Raw genomic sequence first — 22,883 nt, forward strand, 5'->3', positions numbered from 1 at the left:
GGGCCTATCACCTGGGCCAGTGGTGGGTTTTCCAGACCTGTGGGCGTGCTCCACCTCAATCTTCCTGTGGTCCATCTTCAATTTCCTCACTTTGTCTTCAGACTCCGTCCAGGTCTCATGTGGAGATTCTGCAATTCTGTCCACAACCATGTTGTTCCGCCTTGATCGTCCCTCATTGTTATCATGGATTCACACACAGAACTGATGTCCTTTCTCAATGACTTACAGATTACTGTCATCTTGCCGTTCTCCTGTTTCAACTCATCGTGCTGACCGTGGGAGAACTACAAACTGTTCTACAGGTCCTGGACCTCTCTGGTCAGGTCAACCATGCTTTTGTTAGTAGAATCCACAAGTATTTGGTCAAAAGCTATTTTCTTGTTGTTGTAACAAATGCTTGTAGGTCTCTTTTTGTTTGTTTTAAAGATCCTTCACGTGTGATAGAGATACACCACTGTCCTCAACGGTACTCCCGCCGGCTTTGGTCTTTGTAATGGTAGGTAGACAGCCACAAACCCGTAATTAACACTTAGGGTAGGTGATGATTCAGGGGAACATGTTAGTCTGGAGTAGAGGTCGACCGATTAATCGGAATGGCTGATTAATTTCAAGTTTTCATAACAATCGGGAATTGGTATTTTTGGGCGCCGAATTCTTTATTTCTTTATTTTCATTGATTTATTATTATATATTTTTATACCTTTATTTAACTAGGCAAGTCAGTTAAGAACACATTCTTATTTTCAAAGACGGCCTAGGATCGGTGGGTTAACTGCTTTATTCAGGGGCAGAACGACAGATTTTTACCTAGTCAGCTCGAGGGATCTAATCTTGCAACCGTACAGTTAACTAGTCCAACGCTATAACCACCTGCCTCTCGTTGCACTCCACAAGGAGACTGCCTGTTACGCGAATGCAGTAGAAGCCAAGGTAAGTTGCTAGCTAGCATTAAACTTATCTTATAAAAAAAATCTATCAATCATAATCACTAGTTATAACTACACATGGGTGATGATATTACTAGTTTATCTAGCGTGTCCTGCGTTGCATATAATCGATGCAACGCTGGGGGATGATTTAACAAAAGCGCATTTGCGAAAAAAGCACAATCGTTGGACGACTGTACTTAACCATAAACACCAATGCCTTTCTTAAAATCAATACACAGAAGTATATATTTTTAAACCTGCATATTTACCTAAAAGAAATCCAGGTTAGCAGGCAATGTTAACCAGATGAAATTGTGTCACTTCTCTTGCGTTCATTGCATGCAGAGTCAGGGTATATGCAACATTTTGGGCAGCCTGGCTCATTGCGAACTAATTTTCCAAAATTTTACGTAATTCTGACAACATTGAAGGTTGTGCAATGTAACAATAATATTTAGACTGATGGATGCCACCCGTTAGATAAAAAACAGAACGGTTCCGTATTTCACTGAAATAATAAACGTTTTGTTTTCAAAATGATAGTTTCTGGATTCCATATTAATGACCAAAGGCTCGTATTTCTGTGTATTATTATGTTATGATTAAGTCTATGATTTGATAGAGCAGTCTGACTGAGCGATGGTAGGCAGCAGCAGGCTCGTAAGCATTCATTCAAACAGCACTTTCGTGCGTTCTGCCAGCAGCTCTTCGCAAGCACAGCGCTGTTTATGACTTCAAGCCTATCAGCCTAATGGCTGGTGTAACCGATGTGAAATGGCTAGCTAGTTAGCGGGGTGCGCGCTAATAGCGTTTCAAACACCACTCGCTCTGAGACTTGGAGTAGTTGTTCCCCTTGCTCTGCAAGGGCCACGGCTTTTGTGGAGCAATGAGTAACGCTGCTTTGAGTGTGGCTGTTGTCGATGTGTTCCTGGTTCGAGCCCAGGTAGGGGCGAAGAGAGGGACTGAAGCTATACTGTTACACTGGAAATACTATAGTGCCTATAAGAACATCCACTAGTCAAAGGTATATGAAATACAAATGGTATAGAGAGAAATAGTCCTATAAATACTATATTAACTACAACCTAAAACCTCTTACCTTGGAATATTGAAGTCTCATGTTAAAAGGAACCACCAACTTTCATATGTTCTCATGTTCTGAGCAAGGAACTCAAACGTTAGCTTTTTTACATGGCACATATTGCACTTTTACTTCTCCAACACTTTATTTTTGCATTATTTAAACCAAATTGAACATGTTTCATTATTTATTTGAGGCTAAATTGATTTTATTGATGTATTATATTAAGTTAAAATAAGTGTTCATTTAGTATTGTTGTAATTGGGGGGGGGGGGGGGTGATTCAGGGGAACATTTTAGTCTGGAGCCCTGTAAAAGTAATGAACACTTAGGATAGGTGTTGATTTAGGGGAACACACATGACAGTTACTAATTTGCAACATATATCTGAAGTCGTTAGCTTGTCGTTTATAATGTATAAGAATTAAGCAGACAGACAGATAGAGAACAAGAAGAAGCACAGAGTGATAGTAGAGAAGATGCTGAGACAGACAGCGCCACAGGGAGACAAACCAAATGGCTAGAGCAGAGACACGGTTATAGAGGAGAGTTTCCATTTTAGTCATTTAAAAGATTAGGTTTAAGTACCTTGCTCAAGGGCATACCGGCAGATTCTAGTCAGCTCGGGATACAAACCAGAAAACTTTTGGTTACTGGCCCAACACTTTTAACCACTAAGCTACCTGTTGCCCTAAACAGTGTTGGTTTTGTGTTTTTACATATTGCGTTTGTTTTAAACATGAGCTGGTTAAAAAAGAGGATGAGTACGATGTATTGCCTTTCACTGGTACGGTGAAGTGGGCTGGTGTGGATAAAATGCCTGGGCCGAATTCTCGTCCCAGTCTGCCCCTACTTCCATAGCATCCGACTCCAGCAAAAATAACATTCTCGTGTCCTGCTGGCGACTAGGGGGAAGAAGCATGCTTTATGAGAGTAGCATAGCGCGCGGAGACCTATCCTCTCTTCCTGCTAGGTTAGCACTGAAGGAAGGAATCCCGTTTATATAAGGCGAAAAAAAGTCATGCCGAAGACCATGACCTCTCTCCAGCGATTAGTTTCTTTCCGCCTTGTCAATGCAGTCGGTGTAGAGTAGCATACGATGTGAACTTGATAGTGATGCGCAGCCAACAACAACCAAAAAGATGAAATGCTTCTCCCGGTACCTACCTTACCTCTTCAGACCCTCGAGCACCATCCTCTCCTCCAGCTGTCACACCGAAGGTAGGCTACGGACCTGTCATGTTATGTTATAGCATGTGCGCGCTCTTTTCTGTGGGTACTGGGAAACCAGAAGCAGGTTAGGTCAGTTCGGGAACCATCGTACTTGTATTTATAGAGAAGAGGCTGGAGGTTGACTGGGACGAACAGAGCATAACACCCTGCTCTCTGACGTTTCTTTTTCTAGGCGAAACAGCCATAGTCAGATTGAAATTTCAAACCGTATGAAGTCGGGAGTTCCGCTGTGGAATTGTCTAGGTTTCTTTTGTAGGCCTATGTTTACATTTTTTTTTTTTTTTTTTTAATTTCACCCTTATTTAACCAGGTAGGCTAGTTGAGAACAAGTTCTCATTTACAACTGCGACCTGGTCAAGATAAAGCAAAGCAGTGTGACACAGACAACACAGAGTTACACATGGAGTAAACAATAAACAAGCCAATAACACAATAAACAAGTCAATGACACAGTAGAATAAAAGAAAGTCTATATACAGTGTGTGCAAAAGGCATGAGGAGGTAGGCAATAAATAGGCCATAGGAGTGAATAATTACAATTTAACACATTAACACATTAACCGTGATAAATGAGCAGATGATGATGTGCAAGTAGAGATATTGGTGTGCAAAAGAGTAGGAAAGTAAATCAAATAAAAACAGTATGGGAATGAGGTAGGTAGATTGGGTGGGCTATTTACAGATGGACTGTGTACAGCTGCAGCGATCGGTTAGCTGCTCAGATAGTTGATGTTTAAAGTTGGTGAGGGAAATAAAAGTCTCCAACTTCAGCGATTTTTGCAATTCGTTCCAGTCACTGGCAGCAGAGAAATGGAAGGAAAGGCGGCCAAATGAGGTGTTGGCTTTGGGGATGATCAGTGAGAAATACCTGCTGGAACGTGTGCTAACATAATTAATGTATCTGCAGTAGCTCGTGTAAGGTGTATGAACTTTCAAGACAGGACATAGAACCTTTCTCCCTCAGCCAAAGCTGAACAGAGTAGCAACTCTACTATGGTGGCAATAAACTGCCTGCAACACTGGATGCTGTTAAAAACCTGTTGAGTGTAGGGGGCAGTATTTTGATTTTTGGATGAAAAACGTACCCAAATTTAACGGCCTATTTCTCAGGCCCAGAATCTAGAATATGCATATAATTGTCAGATTAGGATAGAAAGCACTCTAGAGTTTCCAAAACTGTCTAAATATTGTCTGTGAGTATAACATAACTGATATTGCAGGCGAAAACCTGAGGAAAAATCAACCAGGAAGTGGCCTCTATTTTGAAAGCTCCATGTTCCATTGCCTGCCTTCGCTCCATTTAAAGGGATATCAACCAAATTCCTTTTCCTATGGCTTCCCCATGTTGTGAACAGTCTTTAGACATAGTTTCAGGCTTTTATTTTGAAAAATGAGCGAGAAAGATCACATCGCGTCAGTGTATAACTGGGTGTCCTCAGAGTTTTGCTTGCGCAACAGTTTGGAGCAGCCATTGTGTCTCTCTCCGCTATTGACAAAGCTAAAGTCCCGGTTGATATATTATCGATTATATATTGAAAACACAACCTGAGGATTGATTATAAAAAAACTGACATGTTTCTGTGAACATTACGGATACTATTTGGAATTTTTGTCTGCGATGTCGTGACCGCTCGAGCCTGTGGATTTCTGAACATAACGCGCCAAAAATGTGGAGGTATTTTGGATATAAAAATAATCTTTATGGAACAAAAGGAACATTTATTGTGTAACTGGGAGTCTCGTGAGTGCAAACATCCGAATATCATCATAGGTAAGTGATTTAATTTATTGCTTTTCTGACTTTTGTGACAAATCTACTTGGCGGCTAGCTGTTTGTAATATTTTGTCTACTGAGAGAGATGTTCTTACATAAACGCTTTCGCCAAAAAGCTTTATTGAAATCTGACACGCCAGGTGGGATTAACAACAAGCTAAGATGTGTTTTGCTATATTGCACTTGTGATTTCATGAAAATTAAATATTTTTAGTAATTTAATTTGAATTTGGTGTGCTGCAATCCAGCTGATGTTGACGTAAATGACCTCGCTAATGAGATGGGTGCATCAAGAAGTTAAAAAAGATATTGCAACACTGGATGCTGTTAAAAAAGACGAGAGACAAGCATGTGCCATTTCCTTAGTCCAACATGGTGGTCAAGGACAGGTCATCTGACCATGACAACCAAAACAACGTTAATAAGTAAGACTTCACAAGAGTCAATTCATTAGGCAACAATACACTGACTATACCAAACATTAGAAACACCTTCCTAATATTGAGTTGAACAGCCTCAATTCATCTGGACATGGACTCTACAATGTGTCAAAAGTGTTCCACAGGTATGCTAGCCCATGTTGACTCCAATGCTTCCCACAGTTGTGTCAAGTTGGCTGGATTTCCTTTGGGTGGTGGTGGACCAGGGATTCCCGAGTGGCACAGCGGTCTAAGACATTTCAACTCAGTGCTAGAGGTGTCACTACCGACCCTGGTTCGGTTCCAGGCTGTATCACAATCGGCCGTGATTTGGAGTCCCATAGGGCGGCACAAAATTGGCCCAGCATTGTCCGGGTTAGGGTTTGGCCGGGGTAGGGTTTGGCCGGGGTAGGGTTTGGCCGGGGTAGGGTTTGGCCGGGGTAGGGTTTGGCCGGGGTAGGGTTTGGCCGGGTTAGGGTTTGGCCGGGGTAGGGTTTGGCCGGGGTAGGGTTTGGCCGGGGTAGGGTTTGGCCGGGGTAGGGTTTGGCCGGGGTAGGGTTTGGCCGGGGTAGGGTTTGGCCGGGTTTGGGTTTGGCCGGGTTAGGGTTTGGCCGGGGTAGGGTTTGGCCGGGGTAGGGTTTGGCCGGGGTAGGGTTTGGCCGGGGTAGGGTTTGGCCGGGGTAGGGTTTGGCCGGGGTAGGCCGTCATTGTAAATAATAATTTGTCCTTAACTGACTTGCCTAGGTAAATAAAGGCTACATAATCAAAATACACACAGGACATTTTTGAGAGTGAAAAACCCAGCAGCGTTGCAGTTCTTGACACAAACTGGTGCGTTTGGCACCTACTACCATACCCTGTTCAAAGGCACTTAAATCCTTTGTCTTGCCCATTCACCCTCTGAATGGCACACATACACAATCCATGTCTCAATTGTTTCAATGCTTAAAAATCATTCTTTAACCTGTCTCCTCCCCTTTATCTACACTGATTGAAGTGGCATCAATAAGGGATCATAGCTTTCACCTGGATTCACCTGGTCAGTCTATTCATCAGTCTGTGTAATGGAAAGAACAGCTGCTCTTAATGTTTAGTATACTCAGTATATATGGTAATACAAGGTTCCTGCTGTTACTTTAAACTATTGAAATATTGACGTGATGTGTAGGTTTGACATAGGGCCAGCTCACTAGGCCTACGTCATCTCACTAAGCTTATGCCACCTCACTCTGCCTATGTCACAACTAGCCTACTGTAAATAATATTTAGTAATTATATAATTGTTGTCATTTGTTTATTGAAATAATATGTCTCATTAACATGTATCCATGTTTGTTATAAATTAAAATTGTCTGATTTTTGAATTCTACATTATTACAGCTATTGAATAATACAGCGTGTGGCTCATCAATCTGGTGAGAGTTGCCAGCTATAGGTAGTGTGGCCTGCTCTGCTCTGGCTGCATAGGGACAGGACATGAGGGCCTGCGAAGAGACCAAAGACCTCCTGCGGGGGCTGGGATCAAATAAAAAAAAGTAGGACAAAACACATCACGACAAAAGAGACACCAAAACACGACATAAGGAGAGACCTAAGACAACAACACAGCATGTTAGCAACACAACATGACATCAACAAAGTAGCAACACAACATGGTAGCAGCACAAACATGGTACAAAAATGATTGGGCACAGACAACAGCACAAAGGGCAAGAAGGTAGCGACAACAATTCATCACGCGAAGCAGCCAACAGTGTCAGTAAGAGTGTTTACAAGCAGAAACTCCAATCAAATCAAATTTTATTGGTCACATACACATGGTTAGCAGATGTAATTGCGAGTGTAGCAAAATGCTTGTGCTTCTAGTTCTGACAGTGCAGCATTATTTAACAAGTAATCTAACAATTCCGCAACAACTACCTGATACACACAAATCTAAGTGAAGGACTGGAATTAGAATATATAAACCGGAAGTACCTATCACTCGCTCCGTTGAGAAGTGGTCACCAGAATCAGAGATTATGTTACAGGACTGCTTTGCTAGCGCTGATTGGAATATGTTTCTAGACTCTGCCGATAACATTGACAAGCTAGCCACCTCCGTCACCGGCTTCATTAGAAAATGTATCGGCCACGTTGTCTCCTCGGTGAGGGTTTGCTGCTTCGCGAATCAAAAGCCCTGGATTAACATTGAGGTTGACACTGAACTAAAGGACAGGGTTTACCGTACACAGAGCTATTGTAGACAACCCTGAGGCTATGGCTGAGGACAGGAATAAGTACAAGGAATCCCGCTACGACCTCAGCAGTCATCAAACGAGCAAAAGGGCAACATAGGAATAAGGTGGAATCATATAACACAGGCTCCATCGCCCGCTGCATGTGGCAGGGGCTACAGTCCATTACGGATTACAAAGAAAGACCCAGCCATGATCTGCCCAACTATTCCATTTCAATTTTAAGGGCAAGGGAAACATATGTTTACATTGCCAAAACAAGTGAAATAGATAAACAAAGTGATTTTAAATAGTTAATAAACAAAAGGTAAAATAAATAAACATAAAAATAGGTTCTATTTACAATGGTGTTTGTTCTTCACTGGTTGCCCTTTTCTTGTGGCAACAGGTCACAAATCTTGCTGCTATGATGGCACACTGTGGTATTTCAGCCAATAGATATGGGAGTTTATCAAAATTGGATTTGCTTTCTGTGTAATCTGAGGGAAATATGTGTCTCTATGGTCATACATTTGGCAGGAGGTTAGGAAGTGCAGCTCAGTTTCCACCTAATTTTGTGGTCATTGTGCTAATAGCCTGTCTTCTCTTGAGAGCCATGTCTGCCTTCGGCAACCTTTATCAATGGCAAGGCTATGCTCACTGAGTCTGTACATAGTCAAAGATTTCCTTAAGTTTGGGTCAGTCACAGTGGTCAGGTATTCTGCCATGATTTCTCATGATTTGGTTATTTCTAATTGTGTTGCTGTCCTTGGGCTCTATGGGGTCTATTTGTGTTTGTTTCCTGAGCCCCAGGTCCAGCTTGCTTAGGGGACTCTTCTCCAGGTTCATTTCTCTGAAGGTGATGGCTTTGTTATGGAAGGTTTGGGAAGCACTTCCTTTTAGGTGGTTGTAGAATTTAACAGCTTGTTGATGTTGATAATTAGCGGGTATCTGCCTAATTCTGCTCTGCGTGCATTATTTGGTGTTTTTACATTGTACACAGAGGATATTTTTGCAGAATTCTGCATGCAGAGTCTCAATTTGGTGTTGTCACGGATCGCTCTGGAACTTTCATCACGCACACCTGTCCCCTATTCCCACTGATTAGTTATTGTATAAGTGTGTCCTTTGTTCACCATGGTGCTGTCCATTATTGTTACAATATCAGTTGGTGCGTGTGAGTACCTGTGCTGTGTGTTTTGGGCTTTCATGCCATTGTGGATTGCACATATGATTACAGGTCTGTGTGCGTGTTTTAATTATTCGAGGTACTCCTCACTCTTTTGTTTGGGTTTCAACCCTGTGTTTTTTGTAGTGTTTGTTTGGTCTTCATCCCCGTGCCTTTTACACAGCACGCCGTAAATTGGGTACAATAAAAAAAACTATTACGCATTCCTGCCCCTGTCTCCCGAATCATTGTTACCAACGTGACAGTTTGTCCCATTTGTGAATTATTGGTTGGTGAGCGGACCCCAGACCTCATAACCATCACAGGCAATGGGTTCTGTAACTGATTCAAGTAGTTTTAGCAAGATCGTAATTGGAATGTCAAATTTTATATTCCCTTTGATGGCATAGAAGGCCCTTTTTGCCTGGTCTTTCTTTTAGGATACAATCAACCCCACAGGCCTTTTTGGGTTGGAGGGTTTGTATTTTGTCTGGTAGTTCATTCAATGTCATTGGAGAATCCAGTGGGTTCTTGCAGTCTTTTAATAGTTGGTCCTAAAATGTGTATTTGATCATGTATATGTTTTTGCTGTTTGTTCTTTGTTATAGAGCCAAAAAGATTGGAGAAGTGGTTTATCCATACATCTCCGTTTTGGATAGATAACTGTCACGAACCGGCTCCAAGCCCGTAACAAAAAGGGAGACAACGTGGAGATAAGGAATAACAAAATATATTTATTATCGAAGGTAACCTATACACTATTGTTTATTTGTATGTCTGTATGGAGAGTCTCCCAATGAATGTGGAAGAGGTCTATTTATCCTGGGACACACCCGGGCCCAGGTGTTTCCCATGTTGCTGACGACCCTCCCGGCTCCGCCCACCGGCATCCTAATAAGGAAACAAGAGCAAAGAGATAGAATACGGCAGACAGAGTGGGAGGGTCGTCACATAACTCTTTGTGGTGTTATTTGTTTAGTGTTTTCCAATTTTTCCAGAAGTGGTTAGAGTCTATGGATTCTTCAATTACATTGATTTGATTTCTGACGTGCTGTTCCTTCTTTTTCCGTAGTGTATTTCTGTATTGTTTCACCATTGTGAAGGCGTAGACTCAGGTTTTCTGGGTCTCTATGTTTTTGGTTGGATAGGTTTCTCAATTTCTTTCTTAGGTATTTGCATTCTTCATCAAACCATTTGTCATTGTTGTTACCTTTCTGAGGTTGTCTGCTTGACATTTTCTAGATTTGATAGTGAAGCTGAGAGGTCAAATATACTGTTTAGGTTTTCTACTGCTAAGTCTACACCTTTACTATTACATTAAACATTTTATCCAGGAAGTTGTCTACCAGACAAACTCAATGCATTTAATGCACACTTTGACAACAACAACATCATGACATCAGCGAGATCCAGAAGAATTGGGTGAACCTCGATCTCCGAGGTTGATGTGAGCAAGGTCATTAATCAGGTCAACACCCGCAAGGCCGCGGGGCCCAACGATATTCCAGGGTGCGTTCTCAGAGCATGTGCAGAACAGCTGACAGGTATATTCACAGTAAATGTTCAACCTCTTCTTGTCCCAGTTTGTAATCTCCACATGTTTTAAGATGTTCACCATCATTCCTGTCCTCAAGAACTCTAAGGATTCATGCCACATTGACTACCAACCTGTAGCACTCACTTCTGTAATCATGAAGTGCTTTGAGATAGGGATGCACGATATATCGGTGAGCATATCGGAATCTGCCCATATTCACTGAAAATGCCAACATCGGCATCGGCTCTATGTATAGTTTAACACCGATGTGCAAAACCGATGTCGAAGCTGACATGCATACCTGTATAATGTAGGTAGGTGACGAGCATACCTGTATAATGTAGGTAGATGACGTGCATACCTGTATAATGTAGGTAGATGACGTGCATACCTGTATAATGTAGGTAGATGACGTGCATACCTGTATAATGTAGGTAGATGACGTGCATACCTGTATAATGTAGGTAGATGATGTGCATACCTGTATAATGTAGGTAGATGACGTGCATACCTGTATAATGTAGGTAGATGACGTGCATACCTGTATAATGTAGGTAGATAACGTGCATACCTGTATAATGTAGGTAGATGATGTGCATACCTGTATAATGTAGGTAGATGACGTGCATACCTGTATAATGTAGGTAGATGACGTGCATACCTGTATAATGTAGGTAGATGACGTGCATACCTGTATAATGTAGGTAGGTGACGTGCATACCTGTATAATGTAGGTAGATGACGTGCATACCTGTATAATGTAGGTAGATGACGTGCATACCAGTATAATGTAGGTATATGACGTGCATACCTGTATAATGTAGGTAGATGACGTGCATACCTGTATAATGTAGGTAGATGACGTGCATACCTGTATAATGTAGGTAGATGACGTGCATACCTGTATAATGTAGGTAGCTGACGTGCATACCTGTATAATGTAGGTAGATGACGTGCATACCTGTATAATGTAGGTAGATGACGTGCATACCTGTATAATGTAGGTAGATGACGTGCATACCTGTATAATGTAGGTAGATGACGTGCATACCTGTATAATGTAGGTAGATGATGTGCATACCTGTATAAGGTAGGTAGATGATGTGCATACCTGTATAATGTAGGTAGATGACGTGCATACCTGTATAATGTAGGTAGATGACGTGCATACCTGTATAAGGTAGGTAGATGACGTGCATACCTGTATAAGGTAGGTAGATGATGTGCATACCTGTATAATGTAGGTAGATGACGTGCATACCTGTATAATGTAGGTAGATGACGTGCATACCTGTATAATGTAGGTAGATGACGTGCATACCTGTATAATGTAGGTAGATGACGTGCATACCTGTATAATGTAGGTAGATGACGTGCATACCTGTATAATGTAGGTAGATGACGTGCATACCTGTATACGGTAGGTAGATGATGTGCATACCTGTATAATGTAGGTAGATGACGTGCATACCTGTATAATGTAGGTAGATGACGTGCATACCTGTATAAGGTAGGTAGATGACGTGCATACCTGTATAATGTAGGTAGATGACGTGCATACCTGTATAATGTAGGTAGATGACGTGCATACCTGTATAATGTAGGTAGATGACGTGCATACCTGTATAATGTAGGTAGATGACGTGCATACCTGTATAATGTAGGTAGATGACGTGCATACCTGTATAATGTAGGTAGATGACGTGCATACCTGTATAATGTAGGTAGGTGATGTAATGACGCCACGAAAAATACAGCACTACACGTGCAACACAGCATTCCTAAGATGTCTGCTGTGTGGATCAATTTTGAAGTTTCAATGGAAGATAACAACTGTGCAGCTGTTATTTCCAGAGGAGGGGAGAAAGTGAAATCTTTCGGTACCACAAACCTAATGGCTCATTTGAAAGTGCAACAGCCCTAGACGTTCAGTGACTACTTAGAACAAAAGCAGAAAAAAAACTAAGCGCACTCTTCCAACAACTTAACAAGTTCAAGTCGAGCAGTCATTTGAAAGTGTAAGAACATTTCAGCGAGACGACTCAAAGGCAAAATCTATTAACGCCAAGATAATGGAATTCATTGCCCTTGACAATCAACAGTGACAATCAACCGTTCTCTGTCGTGGATGATGTTGGCTTTTGCTGACTGGTCGAGCTCCTCGAGCCCCGTTACACACTACCAAGTAGTCACTATTTTTCAGACGTTGCCCTACCAGAGTTACACAGTGTTGTTGAAGCACACATCTATGAGCAACTTGCTATGGGCGTCACTGCTATTAACTTCACAAGTGACATTTGGGCCAGCGACGTCAGCCCCATGAGCATGCTGAGTCTGACAGCACTGTGGGTCGATGAGGATTTTGTACTGAGGAAAGCCGTATTGCTCAAGAATGTGCTGGTTCTCATACCGCTGCTGCCATTTTAATGGCATTTGAGAATATGTTTGAAACTAGGAAAATCCCCAAGAACAAAGAACACGTTGTGCTATGTGATAATATACGTAACATGACAAAAGCTTTGGAAGAATGCGGAGTTGCCAGTTTGCCATGCATGGCACGCAAGCTGCAACTGGCTGTGAACGAAGGTGTTTTGACCCAACGCAGCATATCTGACACAGTGGCAACAGGTAGGAAGACAGTGGGTCATGTTAAACGCTCACAGCTCGCATACAGCCTGCAAGCAATACAGGAGCAGCTTGGAATGAAAAGGAAAAGGCTTAAGCAAGATGTTTCCACCAGATGGAACAGTACTTTTTACATGCTGGAGAGCCTGCTGGAACAAAAACAAGTGCTTGGCGTGTACGCAGCCGACTATGAGTTAGCTGCAACAATCAGTACAAACCAGTGGACTCTCATTGAAATCATGAACACACTCCTAGCTCCATTCGAACAACTGAATCAAGAAATAAACTCATCAACTGTGTCTGCAGCAGACGTGATACCCTCTGTCATGGCATTGAAACGCCTGCTCAACAAAACTGCCCACACAGACTGTGGGGTTCAAATTTACAAAGTACTCTACTAGAGTCTGTGAACAAGCGATTCGTTGGCATTTTCTCTAAGCCTCTTTACTGTGTCGCCACCATGCTCGATGCTAGGTACAAGGAAAACGCTTAACCCGGAAGCCAGGCGCACCAATGTGTCGGAGGTTAGCACCGTACACTTGTCGACCGTGTCAGCGTGCACTGTGCTCGGCCACAGGAGTAGCTAGTGCGCAATAGGACAGGAACATCACTGCCGGCCAAACCCTACCTTAACCAGGATGACCCTGGGCCAATTGTGCGCCGCCCCATGGGTCTCCCGGTCGCGGCCGGCTGCGACAGAGCCTGGATTTGAACCAGGTTCTCTAGTGGCACAGCTAGCACTGCGATGCAGTGCCTGAGACCACTGCATCACTCGGGAGGCCAGTATCGGGTTTTTTGGCAAGGGAGATATTGGTATCGCCAAAAATGGCATATCTGTGCATCCCTACTTTGAGAGGTTGTTTTGGCACACATTAACTCCACCATCCCAGACACCCTAGACCCACTCCAATGTGTATACCGCCCTAACAGATCCATAGATGATGCAATCTCAATTGCACTCCACACTGCCCTCACCCACCCAGATAAGAGGAATACCTATGTGAGAATGCTGTTCATTGACTACAGCTCAGTGTTCAACACTATTGTCCCCTCCAAGCTTGTCACCAAGCTTATGAGTCTTGGTTTGAACACCTCCCTCTCCAACTAGATCCTGGACTTCCTGACAGGCAGACACAAGGTGGTGAGGGTAGGCAACATCACCTCCGCCACGCTGACCCTCAACACAGGGGCCACACGGGTATGTTCTTAGTCCCCTCCTGTACTCCCTGTTCACCCACAACTGCATGGCCATGCATGACTCCAACACCACCATCAACCACCATTTGCTAAAGATGTTGGTAGGCCTGATCTCCGGCGACGATGAGTCAGCCTACAAGGTGGAGGTCAGTGACCTTGCAGTGTGGTGCCAGAACAACAACCTCTCCCTCAGTGTCAGTAAGACAAAGTAGCTGATCGTGGACTACAGGAAACCATGGGGTGAACACGCCCCCATCCACATCAACGATGCTGCAGTGGATCTGGTCAAGAGCTTCAAGTTCCTCAGTGTCTGAGTTATCTGAGTTATAACCTTATATCTTTATTGACCTATGTCTCTTTACACACCCACAGGACCCTACACACACACGCTCTCACACACACACACACACACACACACACACACACGCTCACACACACGCTCACACACACACACACACACACACACACACACACACACACACACACACACACACACACACACACACACACACACACACTCACTAACTGACCCTGTATATAGTATGGTATTGAACTGACCCTGTATATAGTATGGTGTTGAACTGACCCTTATTTAATATGGTATTAACTGACTTTGTATATAAACTCAGCAAAAAAAAGAAACGTCCCTTTTTCAGGACTCTGCTCATCTACGTGAACGTGCCTTAGGCATGCTGCAAGGAGGCATGAGGACTGCAGATGTGGCCAGGGCAATAAATTGCAATGTCTGTACTGTGAGATGCCTAAGACAGTGCTACAGGGAGCAGTGGCAGACTACGTGTAACAACATCTACACAGGATCGGTACATCCGAACATCACACCTGCGGGACAGGTACAGGATGGAAACAACAACTGCCCGACTTACACCAGGAAGACACAATCCCTCCATCAGTGCTCTGACTGTCCACAATAGGCTGAGAGAGGCTGGACTGAGGGCTTGTAGGCCTGTTGTAAGGTAGGTCCTTACCAGACATCACCGGCAACAACGTCGCCTATGGGCACAAACCCACCATCGCTGACCAGACAGGACTGGCAAAAAGTGCTCTTCACTGACAAGTTGCGATTTTGTCTCACCAGGGGTGATGGTCGGATTGGCGTTTATCGTCGAAGGAATGAGCGTTACACCGAGGCCTGTACTCTGGAGCTGGACCGATTTGGAGGTGGAGGGTCTGTCATGGTCTGGGGTCGGTGTGTCACAGCATCATCGGACTGAGCTTGTTGTCATTGCAGGCAATCTCAACGCTGTGCTTTACAGGGAAGACATCCTCCTCCCTCATGTGGTACCCTTCCTGCAGGCTCATCCTGACATGACCCTACAGCATGACAATGCCACCAGCCATACTGCTCATTCTGTGCATCATTTCCTGCAAGACAGGAATGTCAGTGTTCTGCTATGGCCAGCGAAGAGCCCGGATCTCAATCCCAATGAGCACGTCTGGGACCTGTTGGATCGGAGGGTGAGGACTAGGGCCATTCCCCCCAGAAATGTCAGGGAACTTGCAGGTGCCTTGGTGGAAGAGTGGGGTAACATCTCACAGCAAGAACTGGCAAATCTGGTACCGTCCATGAGGAGGAGATGCACTGCAGTACTTAATGCAGCTGGTGGCCACACCAGATACTGACTGTTACTTTTGATTTTGATCCCCCCCTTTGTTCAGGGACACATTATTCCATTTCTGTTAGTCACATGTCTGTGGAACTTGTTCAGTTTATGTCTCAGTTGTTGAATCTTGTTATGTCCATACAAATATTTACAAGTTAGTTAAGTTAGCTGAAAATAAATGCAGTTGACAGTGAGAGATGTTTATTTTTTTGTTGCTGAGTTTAGTATGTTACTTACTTATTGTGTTCTTCATATTACTTAATTTTTTTGTATTTTGTATTTTATTTTACCTTTTTATTTAACAAGTCAGTTTGGGATAAATGAACTTAGAAAATAGAAAAACATCAGACACCTTTTGCATTCCCTAAGAAGATGCAGACACTTTCTGACAACAAATTCTTATTTTTACCTGCTTTTTAAATAAAATTTTACTGGTTGCATCAGTTACCGGATGTGGAATAGAGTTCCATGTAGTCATGGCTCTATGTAGTACTGTGCGCCCCCCATAGTCTGTTCTAGACTCGGAGACTATGAAGAGTCCTCTGGTGGCATGTCTTGTGGGGTATGCGTGGGTGTCTGAGCTGTGTGCTAGTATTTTAAAGCAGACAGCTCGGTACCTTCAGCTTGTCAACACCTCTTACGAAAACAAGTAATGATGAAGTCAATCTCTCCTCTACTTTGAGCCATGAGAGATTGACATGCATGTCATTAATGTTAGCTCTCGGTGTACTTTTAAGGGCCTGCCGGGCTGCCATGTTCTGAGACAATTGCAATTTTCCCAAGTCCCTCTTTGCGGCACCTGACCACACTACTGAACATTAGTCCAGGTGTGACAAAACCAGGGCCTGTAGGACCTGCCTTGTTGTTAGGAATGCAGAGTAGCACTTTATTGTGGACAGACTTCTCCCCATCTTAGCTACTGTTGTATCAATATGTTTCCACCATGACAGTTTAAAATCCAGGGTAACTCCAAGCAGTTTAGTCACCTACATTTGCTCAATTTCCACATTATTAATTATGAGATGTAGTTGAGGCTTAGGGTTTAGTGAATGATTTTTCCCAATACAATGCTCTTACTTTTGGAAATATTTAGGACTAACTTATTCCTTACTACCCATTCTGAAACTAACTGCAGCTCTTTAAGTGGCACAGTCATTTCAGTCGCTGTAGTAGTTGACATGTATAGTGTTGAGTCATCCACTTACATAGACACTCTGGCTTTATTCAAAGTCAGTGGCATGTCGTTAGTAAAGATTGAAAAAAGCAAGGGGCCTAAACAGCTACCCTGGGGGATTCCTGCTTCTACCTGGATTATGTTTGAGAGGCTTCCATAAAAAAAATCAGTTCTTTGAAATCCCTTTTGAGATGTTCCGAACTAGCACTCCTGATGTCGTTTGACCCCACATGGACTATGACAGTGTCAGCTCCCAACATCTGCCGTAGAACAGTCGAAAGCAGCCTTGTGATGTCCTGTGTAGCATAGGGTTTTTTGGGGGGGAACAGAGATGTTTCTCACCATAGAGCTGCCTATGATGACCTGGTGATGTTAAATGGGCCGGACTCTCAGGCAGCCTCACGGTCTCATGAGGGTGGGAGCTCTGAGGATCTGAACCCGAGGTAGAAGCCATCGGAGAGGGAGACAGAACAGAGGAGAAAGACGCAGGTACTGTATCTCATCCTTGTTTCTGTCCCCATCTCTAGGCTTCTCTCTGCTTCTCTCTGCCTCTTCTCTGCTCCTTTTTGCCTCCTCTTTCTCCATTTTTCTGTCTGTCTCTACCTCTCTCTACCTCTCTCTACCTTCTCTTCATCTTTCAACCTCTAGCAGTTCCCCCTGTTGTCAGCCTTTGTGTTTCGGCCCGCTCTTGTGAGCCAAGATGAGCCACTCTTCAACCTACGGCCAGTGGGTGATGGTGATGTTGGCAGCCCCTCTTGGGGGTGATGGTGGGTCCAGCTGCCCAGCCCCCTGGTTCCAGCAGCCCAGCCCCCTGGTTCTAGCAGCCCAGCCCCCTGGTTCTAGCAGCCCAGCCCCCTGGTTCTAGCAGCCCAGACCCCTGGTTCTAGCAGCCCAGACCCCTGGGTCCAGCAGCCCAACCTCCCAGGTCTCAGCCAGACATGATGTAACAGAGGGGTAAACACCACATAGGAGAGCTCTGTGTCACAGATTGATTTTTGGATTGGGATCTGGCCAAGGGAGACGGGGACACGGATGGCTGGTGCTTGTATTTGACAGTCCCACAGAGATAAGCTGTGTGGGGCAGCATGAGGAGAGACTAGGTGTGCATCACAAATGGAAACCTATTCCCTCAATATAGTGCATTGTTTGTTTTTTTACCAAGGCCCATAGGGTTCTAAAGAAATGTAGTGACTGAGGGAAGAGGATGAGAGGGATGAGGATGAGAGGGTCGAGGATGAGAGGGACGAGGAAGAGAGGGATGAAAAGGATGAGGAAGAGAGGGATGAGCGGGATGGGGAAGAGATGGATGAGGAAGAGGGTTGAAAGGGATGAGGGTGAGAGGGATGAAAGGGATGAGGATGAGAGGGATCATGATGATGAGGATGATGAGGATGAAAGGGATGAGGAAGAGATGGATGAGCGGGATGGGGAAGAGATGGATTTAGAGGGATGAAAGGGATGAGGAAGAGGGATGAAAGGGATGAGGAAGAGAGGGATGGGTGGGATGAGGAAGAGGGGGATGATGATGATGATGAGAGGGATGAAAGAGATGAGGAAGAGAGGTATGAAAGGGATGAGGAAGAAAGTGTTGAGGATGATAGGGATGAGGATGATAGGAATGAGGAAGGATATTAAATGGATTTTCATCATATAAACTCACCCAGTAGAGGATAAACAGAGAGGCAGTAGGGATCTGATATATATATGATCCTATATAAGGTAGAGATCAGATGGGGAGCATACAAGTGGCTGCCATGCAGTAAGTGGACATGAGGCCCTGTAGATGCTGTGTTGCACACATTATATCAATTGAAACATTTGCGTATAATTACATCTCATAGTTTTAGTTGACTAGAAACTAAACTGGAGTGAAGTCTGAGAGCAGACTGAGGTCATGCTGAAACTAGTGGAAGAGAGCATGAATGAAGATAAAAGGAGTGAAGAACCAGAGAGAAGAGATGTAGAGACAACACCCTATAATCACACTACACTGTGAGGAGACGCAGAAGCACCCTTCACAGACACAAAACCCTTGTTTTGTGTCTGTGAAAGACGTACAGGGCCCTTGGGAACTGAGCATCAATCAGTTATGTATGTGGTTAGAATATTTACACCAAAGCTTCAGCCAAGTTAATCATGTGAGCCTCTCTCGACTTCTCATGTCAGCTGAACCCCAGTCCACCATCAAGCTATTCATTTAAACCAAAACTCTATGGTAGGATCCTTATTTGGTTTCTGTGTGCAGAAGCAGCTGTGTGGACTTGTACTTAGTAAACGAGAACACAGAGAAAGCAGAAGGGCACAGGGGTTCAGGAGACACTTCACATCAGGAGAAAAGTATTTCATTGTATTGGTTTCAATCAATATCTATTTGTGCAGGATGGATGGATGATGTAAAACATGGAGGCAATTTAAGCTGCTCTGGATAATGGAGAGAGAGCCAAGCAACTAGGAATTGATATGAGCTGTTGAAAGAACAGCATGGTTTTGACATGGTGCCACAGTTCTCAGTTCAGCCTATGGTCCTTGTTGTTATAGTGGTGAAATAAAATATATATTTACGTATTTTTTTAAATCAAATTGTATTTTTCAAATGTGCCCAAAAACAACAAGTGTAGACTTTACAGTGAAATACTTACTTACGAGCCCTTTCCCACCAATGCAGTTTTAAAAGTATGAAAATTAACAAATAGATCAAATAAAATAGTAACACAATAAAATAACAATGACAAGGTAATATCCAGGCTACATACAAGGAGTACCGGTACTGAGTCACTGTACTGGGGTACGAGGTAGTTGAGGGATTGAGGTAATATGTACTGGGGTACAAGGTAGTTGAGGGATTGAGGTAATATGTACTGGGGTACGAGGTAGTTGAGGGATTGAGGTAATATGTACTGGGGTACGAGGTAGTTGGGTGATTGAGGTAATATGTACTGGGGTACGAGGTAGTTGGGTGATTGAGGTAATATGTACTGGGGTACGAGGTAGTTGTACTGGGGTACGAGGTAGTTGAGGGATTGAGGTAATATGTCATGGGGTACGAGGTAGTTGGGTGATTGAGGTAATATGTACTGGGGTATGAGGTAGTTGGGTGATTGAGGTAATATGTACTGGGGTACGAGGTAGTTGAGTGATTGAGGTAATATGTACTGGGGTACGAGGTAGTTGAGGGATTGAGGTAATATGTACTGGGGTACGAGGTAGTTGAGGGATTGAGGTAATATGTACTGGGGTACGAGGTAGTTGAGTGATTGAGGTAATATGTACTGGGGTACGAGGTAGTTGAGTGATTGAGGTAATATGTACTGGGGTACGAGGTAGTTGAGTGATTGAGGTAATATGTACTGGGGTACGAGGTAGTTGAGGGATTGAGGTAATATGTACTGGGGTACGAGGTAGTTGAGGGATTGAGGTAATATGTACTGGGGTACGAGGTAGTTGAGGGATTGAGGTAATATGTACTGGGGTACGAGGTAGTTGAGGGATTGAGGTAATATGTACTGGGGTACGAGGTAGTTGAGTGATTGAGGTAATATGTACTGGGGTACGAGGTAGTTGAGGGATTGAGGTAATATGTACTGGGGTACGAGGTAGTTGAGGGATTGAGGTAATATGTACATGTAGGTTTGGTTAACTGATTGATTGAAATACTCTGTACATGTAGGTTTGGTTAGGTGATTGATTGAAGTACTCTGTACATGTAGGTTTGGTTAGGTGATTGATTGATGTACTCTGTACATGTAGGTTTGGTTAGGTGATTGATTGAAGTACTCTGTACATGTAGGTTTGGTTAGGTGATTGATTGAAATACTATGTACATGTAGGTTTGGTTAGGTGATTGATTGAGGTAATATGTACATGTAGGTTTGGTTAACTGATTGATTGAAGTACTCTGTACATGTAGGTTTGGTTAGGTGATTGATTGAAGTACTCTGTACATGTAGGTTTGGTTAGGTGATTGATTGAAGTACTCTGTACATGTAGGTAGGACACGTAAACATGTTTATTTAGGACACGTAAAACATGTTTATTTACAACACGTAAAACATGCATGAAAAGCAGAAAGTCCAGGTAGCTGTTTAACTGTTCAGCCGTCTTATGACTTTGGGGTAGAATCTGTTCAGGAGCATTTCCGTGCCAGACTTGGCTCGGTACAGCAGAGAGAACAGACAGTGACTTGAGTGGCTGGAGTCTTTGATCATTTTTGGGGTTTTCCTGGTATAGAGGTCCTGGATGACAGTGAGCTTGGCCCCACTGTTAACAGACACGTTGTGCATTGTTCTTTGTTTTATTCATTTGCTTGTGGCTTTGTGGCATTCCCCCTTAGAGGGATAGCATAGCCACATTTAGATTTGCTCTCATGAAAGGAAAACACAGGGCAAATCTCTCCCAGGCTCTCTGCTGCACCTCCTGGTGCTCAGCCTCACACAGATCAGCTGATAGAGGGAAGCGTGTGCTCTGATGATCTGAGAGAGAAAGAAAGAGGAGGACTTGCCAAAGAGATGATTCACAAAAATACATGTTTCCTTCCCCTCTCTGCATGGCTTCCCACCCACTGTGTTTTTGGGGCTGAGCAGCTCATCAAAAAGCATTTGGAATTGAGTGAGGAGATATTTTGGTTGAAAGTAACAGAAGTCATTTGGCAGTAGTTAGAGTACCCTCATTTGCAGCACTGTCAAATATTTTGTTTTTGGAAAAGCTTAATTGAAAATTTTTTTTATTTCTCTGCGATTTTGTAGTGCTTTGCCTCTGACACGAAATGCAGTGATGATTATATACAGTATTTCTGCTCGTGTCATGAAGATGATATCATTTGGCTCTTGGCCAATCATGCAGCCTTCAATAAATTCTTATTTAGCCAGTGAGCCAAAACATCTGGACTTTTCCCTGCCTGTCAGAAGATGTAGATCATGAGCTGCTCCTAGCTGTGCTGCAGACTGGGTTGGGTTCAATCTGCAGTAGTTACACTATAGGATGAACAGTAGTGGGGCCTCACATACATTTAGAAGGGAGGGGCCCTTTGCTCACAGACCTATTTTAGTCAATTTAACCTCAGCGAGGTTTTCTAAAGATGACCTGGGTTAGGCTCACCGAAGCAGAACTACTGGATAATATCAGTATTTATAAGTGAATATTTACAGAATTGTTTTGCATAGCAGATGCAACATTTTTATAACCATTCAGTCAGTGATTTTTGTTTTGGCAAACTGGAAACTATCACCCAAAATAAACACACGTTTTACGTGTCCTAAATAAACATGTTTTTACATGTCCTAAATAATCATGTTTTACATGTTGTAAATAAACATGTTTTACGTGTCCTAACTAAACATGTTTTACGTGTCCTAACTAAACATGTTTTACGTGTCCTAAATAAACATGTTTTACGTGTCCTAAATAAACATGTTTTACGTGTCCTAAATAAACATGTTGTAGATGGTGTAAATTAAGAGAACCGTTCTAATCAAGGAGACTGCATGTAGACCTATTCTCTGAATGGGGATAAGAGAGCTGTGACAATTGCAGTGGGCTCTGTGCGTGTTGGCAGTTCTGAGTTGTCCTCTGACACTCTCTGACCCCAGTGGATGAAAGCGGACATGTAATTTGCAGGGTGAATTCGCTGACTGACGAATGAAGCCCAATAATAGCTCTGCGGGTCTGGGAGAAGAGGATGAGACCCATCGCTGTAACGTTAGTCCCATCTCTGCCCTAGCTTTATTTCATTCCCTCTCTCTCTCTCTCTCTCTCTCTCTCTCTGCTCATCTCTCTCTCCGCTCTCTCTCTCTCTCTCTCATCTCTTCCTCACCTCTCTCTTCTCTCCTCCTCCTCTCGTCTTCCTCTCCTCTTCTCTCTCCTCGTCTTCCATCGTCCGCTCATCTCTCTCCTCTCTCTCCCTCTCCCTCTCT

The 22,883-nt window shown here is 43.4% G+C and overlaps 1 protein-coding gene across 1 annotated transcript in view; it reads left to right on the plus strand.

The window, feature by feature from the left end:
• Positions 1-2,915: 2,915 nt before the first annotated feature.
• The window catches only part of LOC109873045 (serine/threonine-protein phosphatase 2A 55 kDa regulatory subunit B beta isoform), a 174,031-nt gene continuing 154,063 nt past the window's right edge, over positions 2,916-22,883 (plus strand). Inside the window, exon 1 of the mRNA XM_031807629.1 lies at positions 2,916-3,230. Coding sequence (XP_031663489.1) covers positions 3,152-3,230 — 79 coding nt within the window. The 5' untranslated portion in view covers positions 2,916-3,151. The remainder of the gene's footprint in view (positions 3,231-22,883) is intronic.

The sequence above is a fragment of the Oncorhynchus kisutch genome, linkage group LG28 (assembly GCF_002021735.2).
Source record: "Oncorhynchus kisutch isolate 150728-3 linkage group LG28, Okis_V2, whole genome shotgun sequence".
In the NCBI taxonomy this organism is placed as follows: Eukaryota; Metazoa; Chordata; class Actinopteri; order Salmoniformes; family Salmonidae; genus Oncorhynchus; species Oncorhynchus kisutch.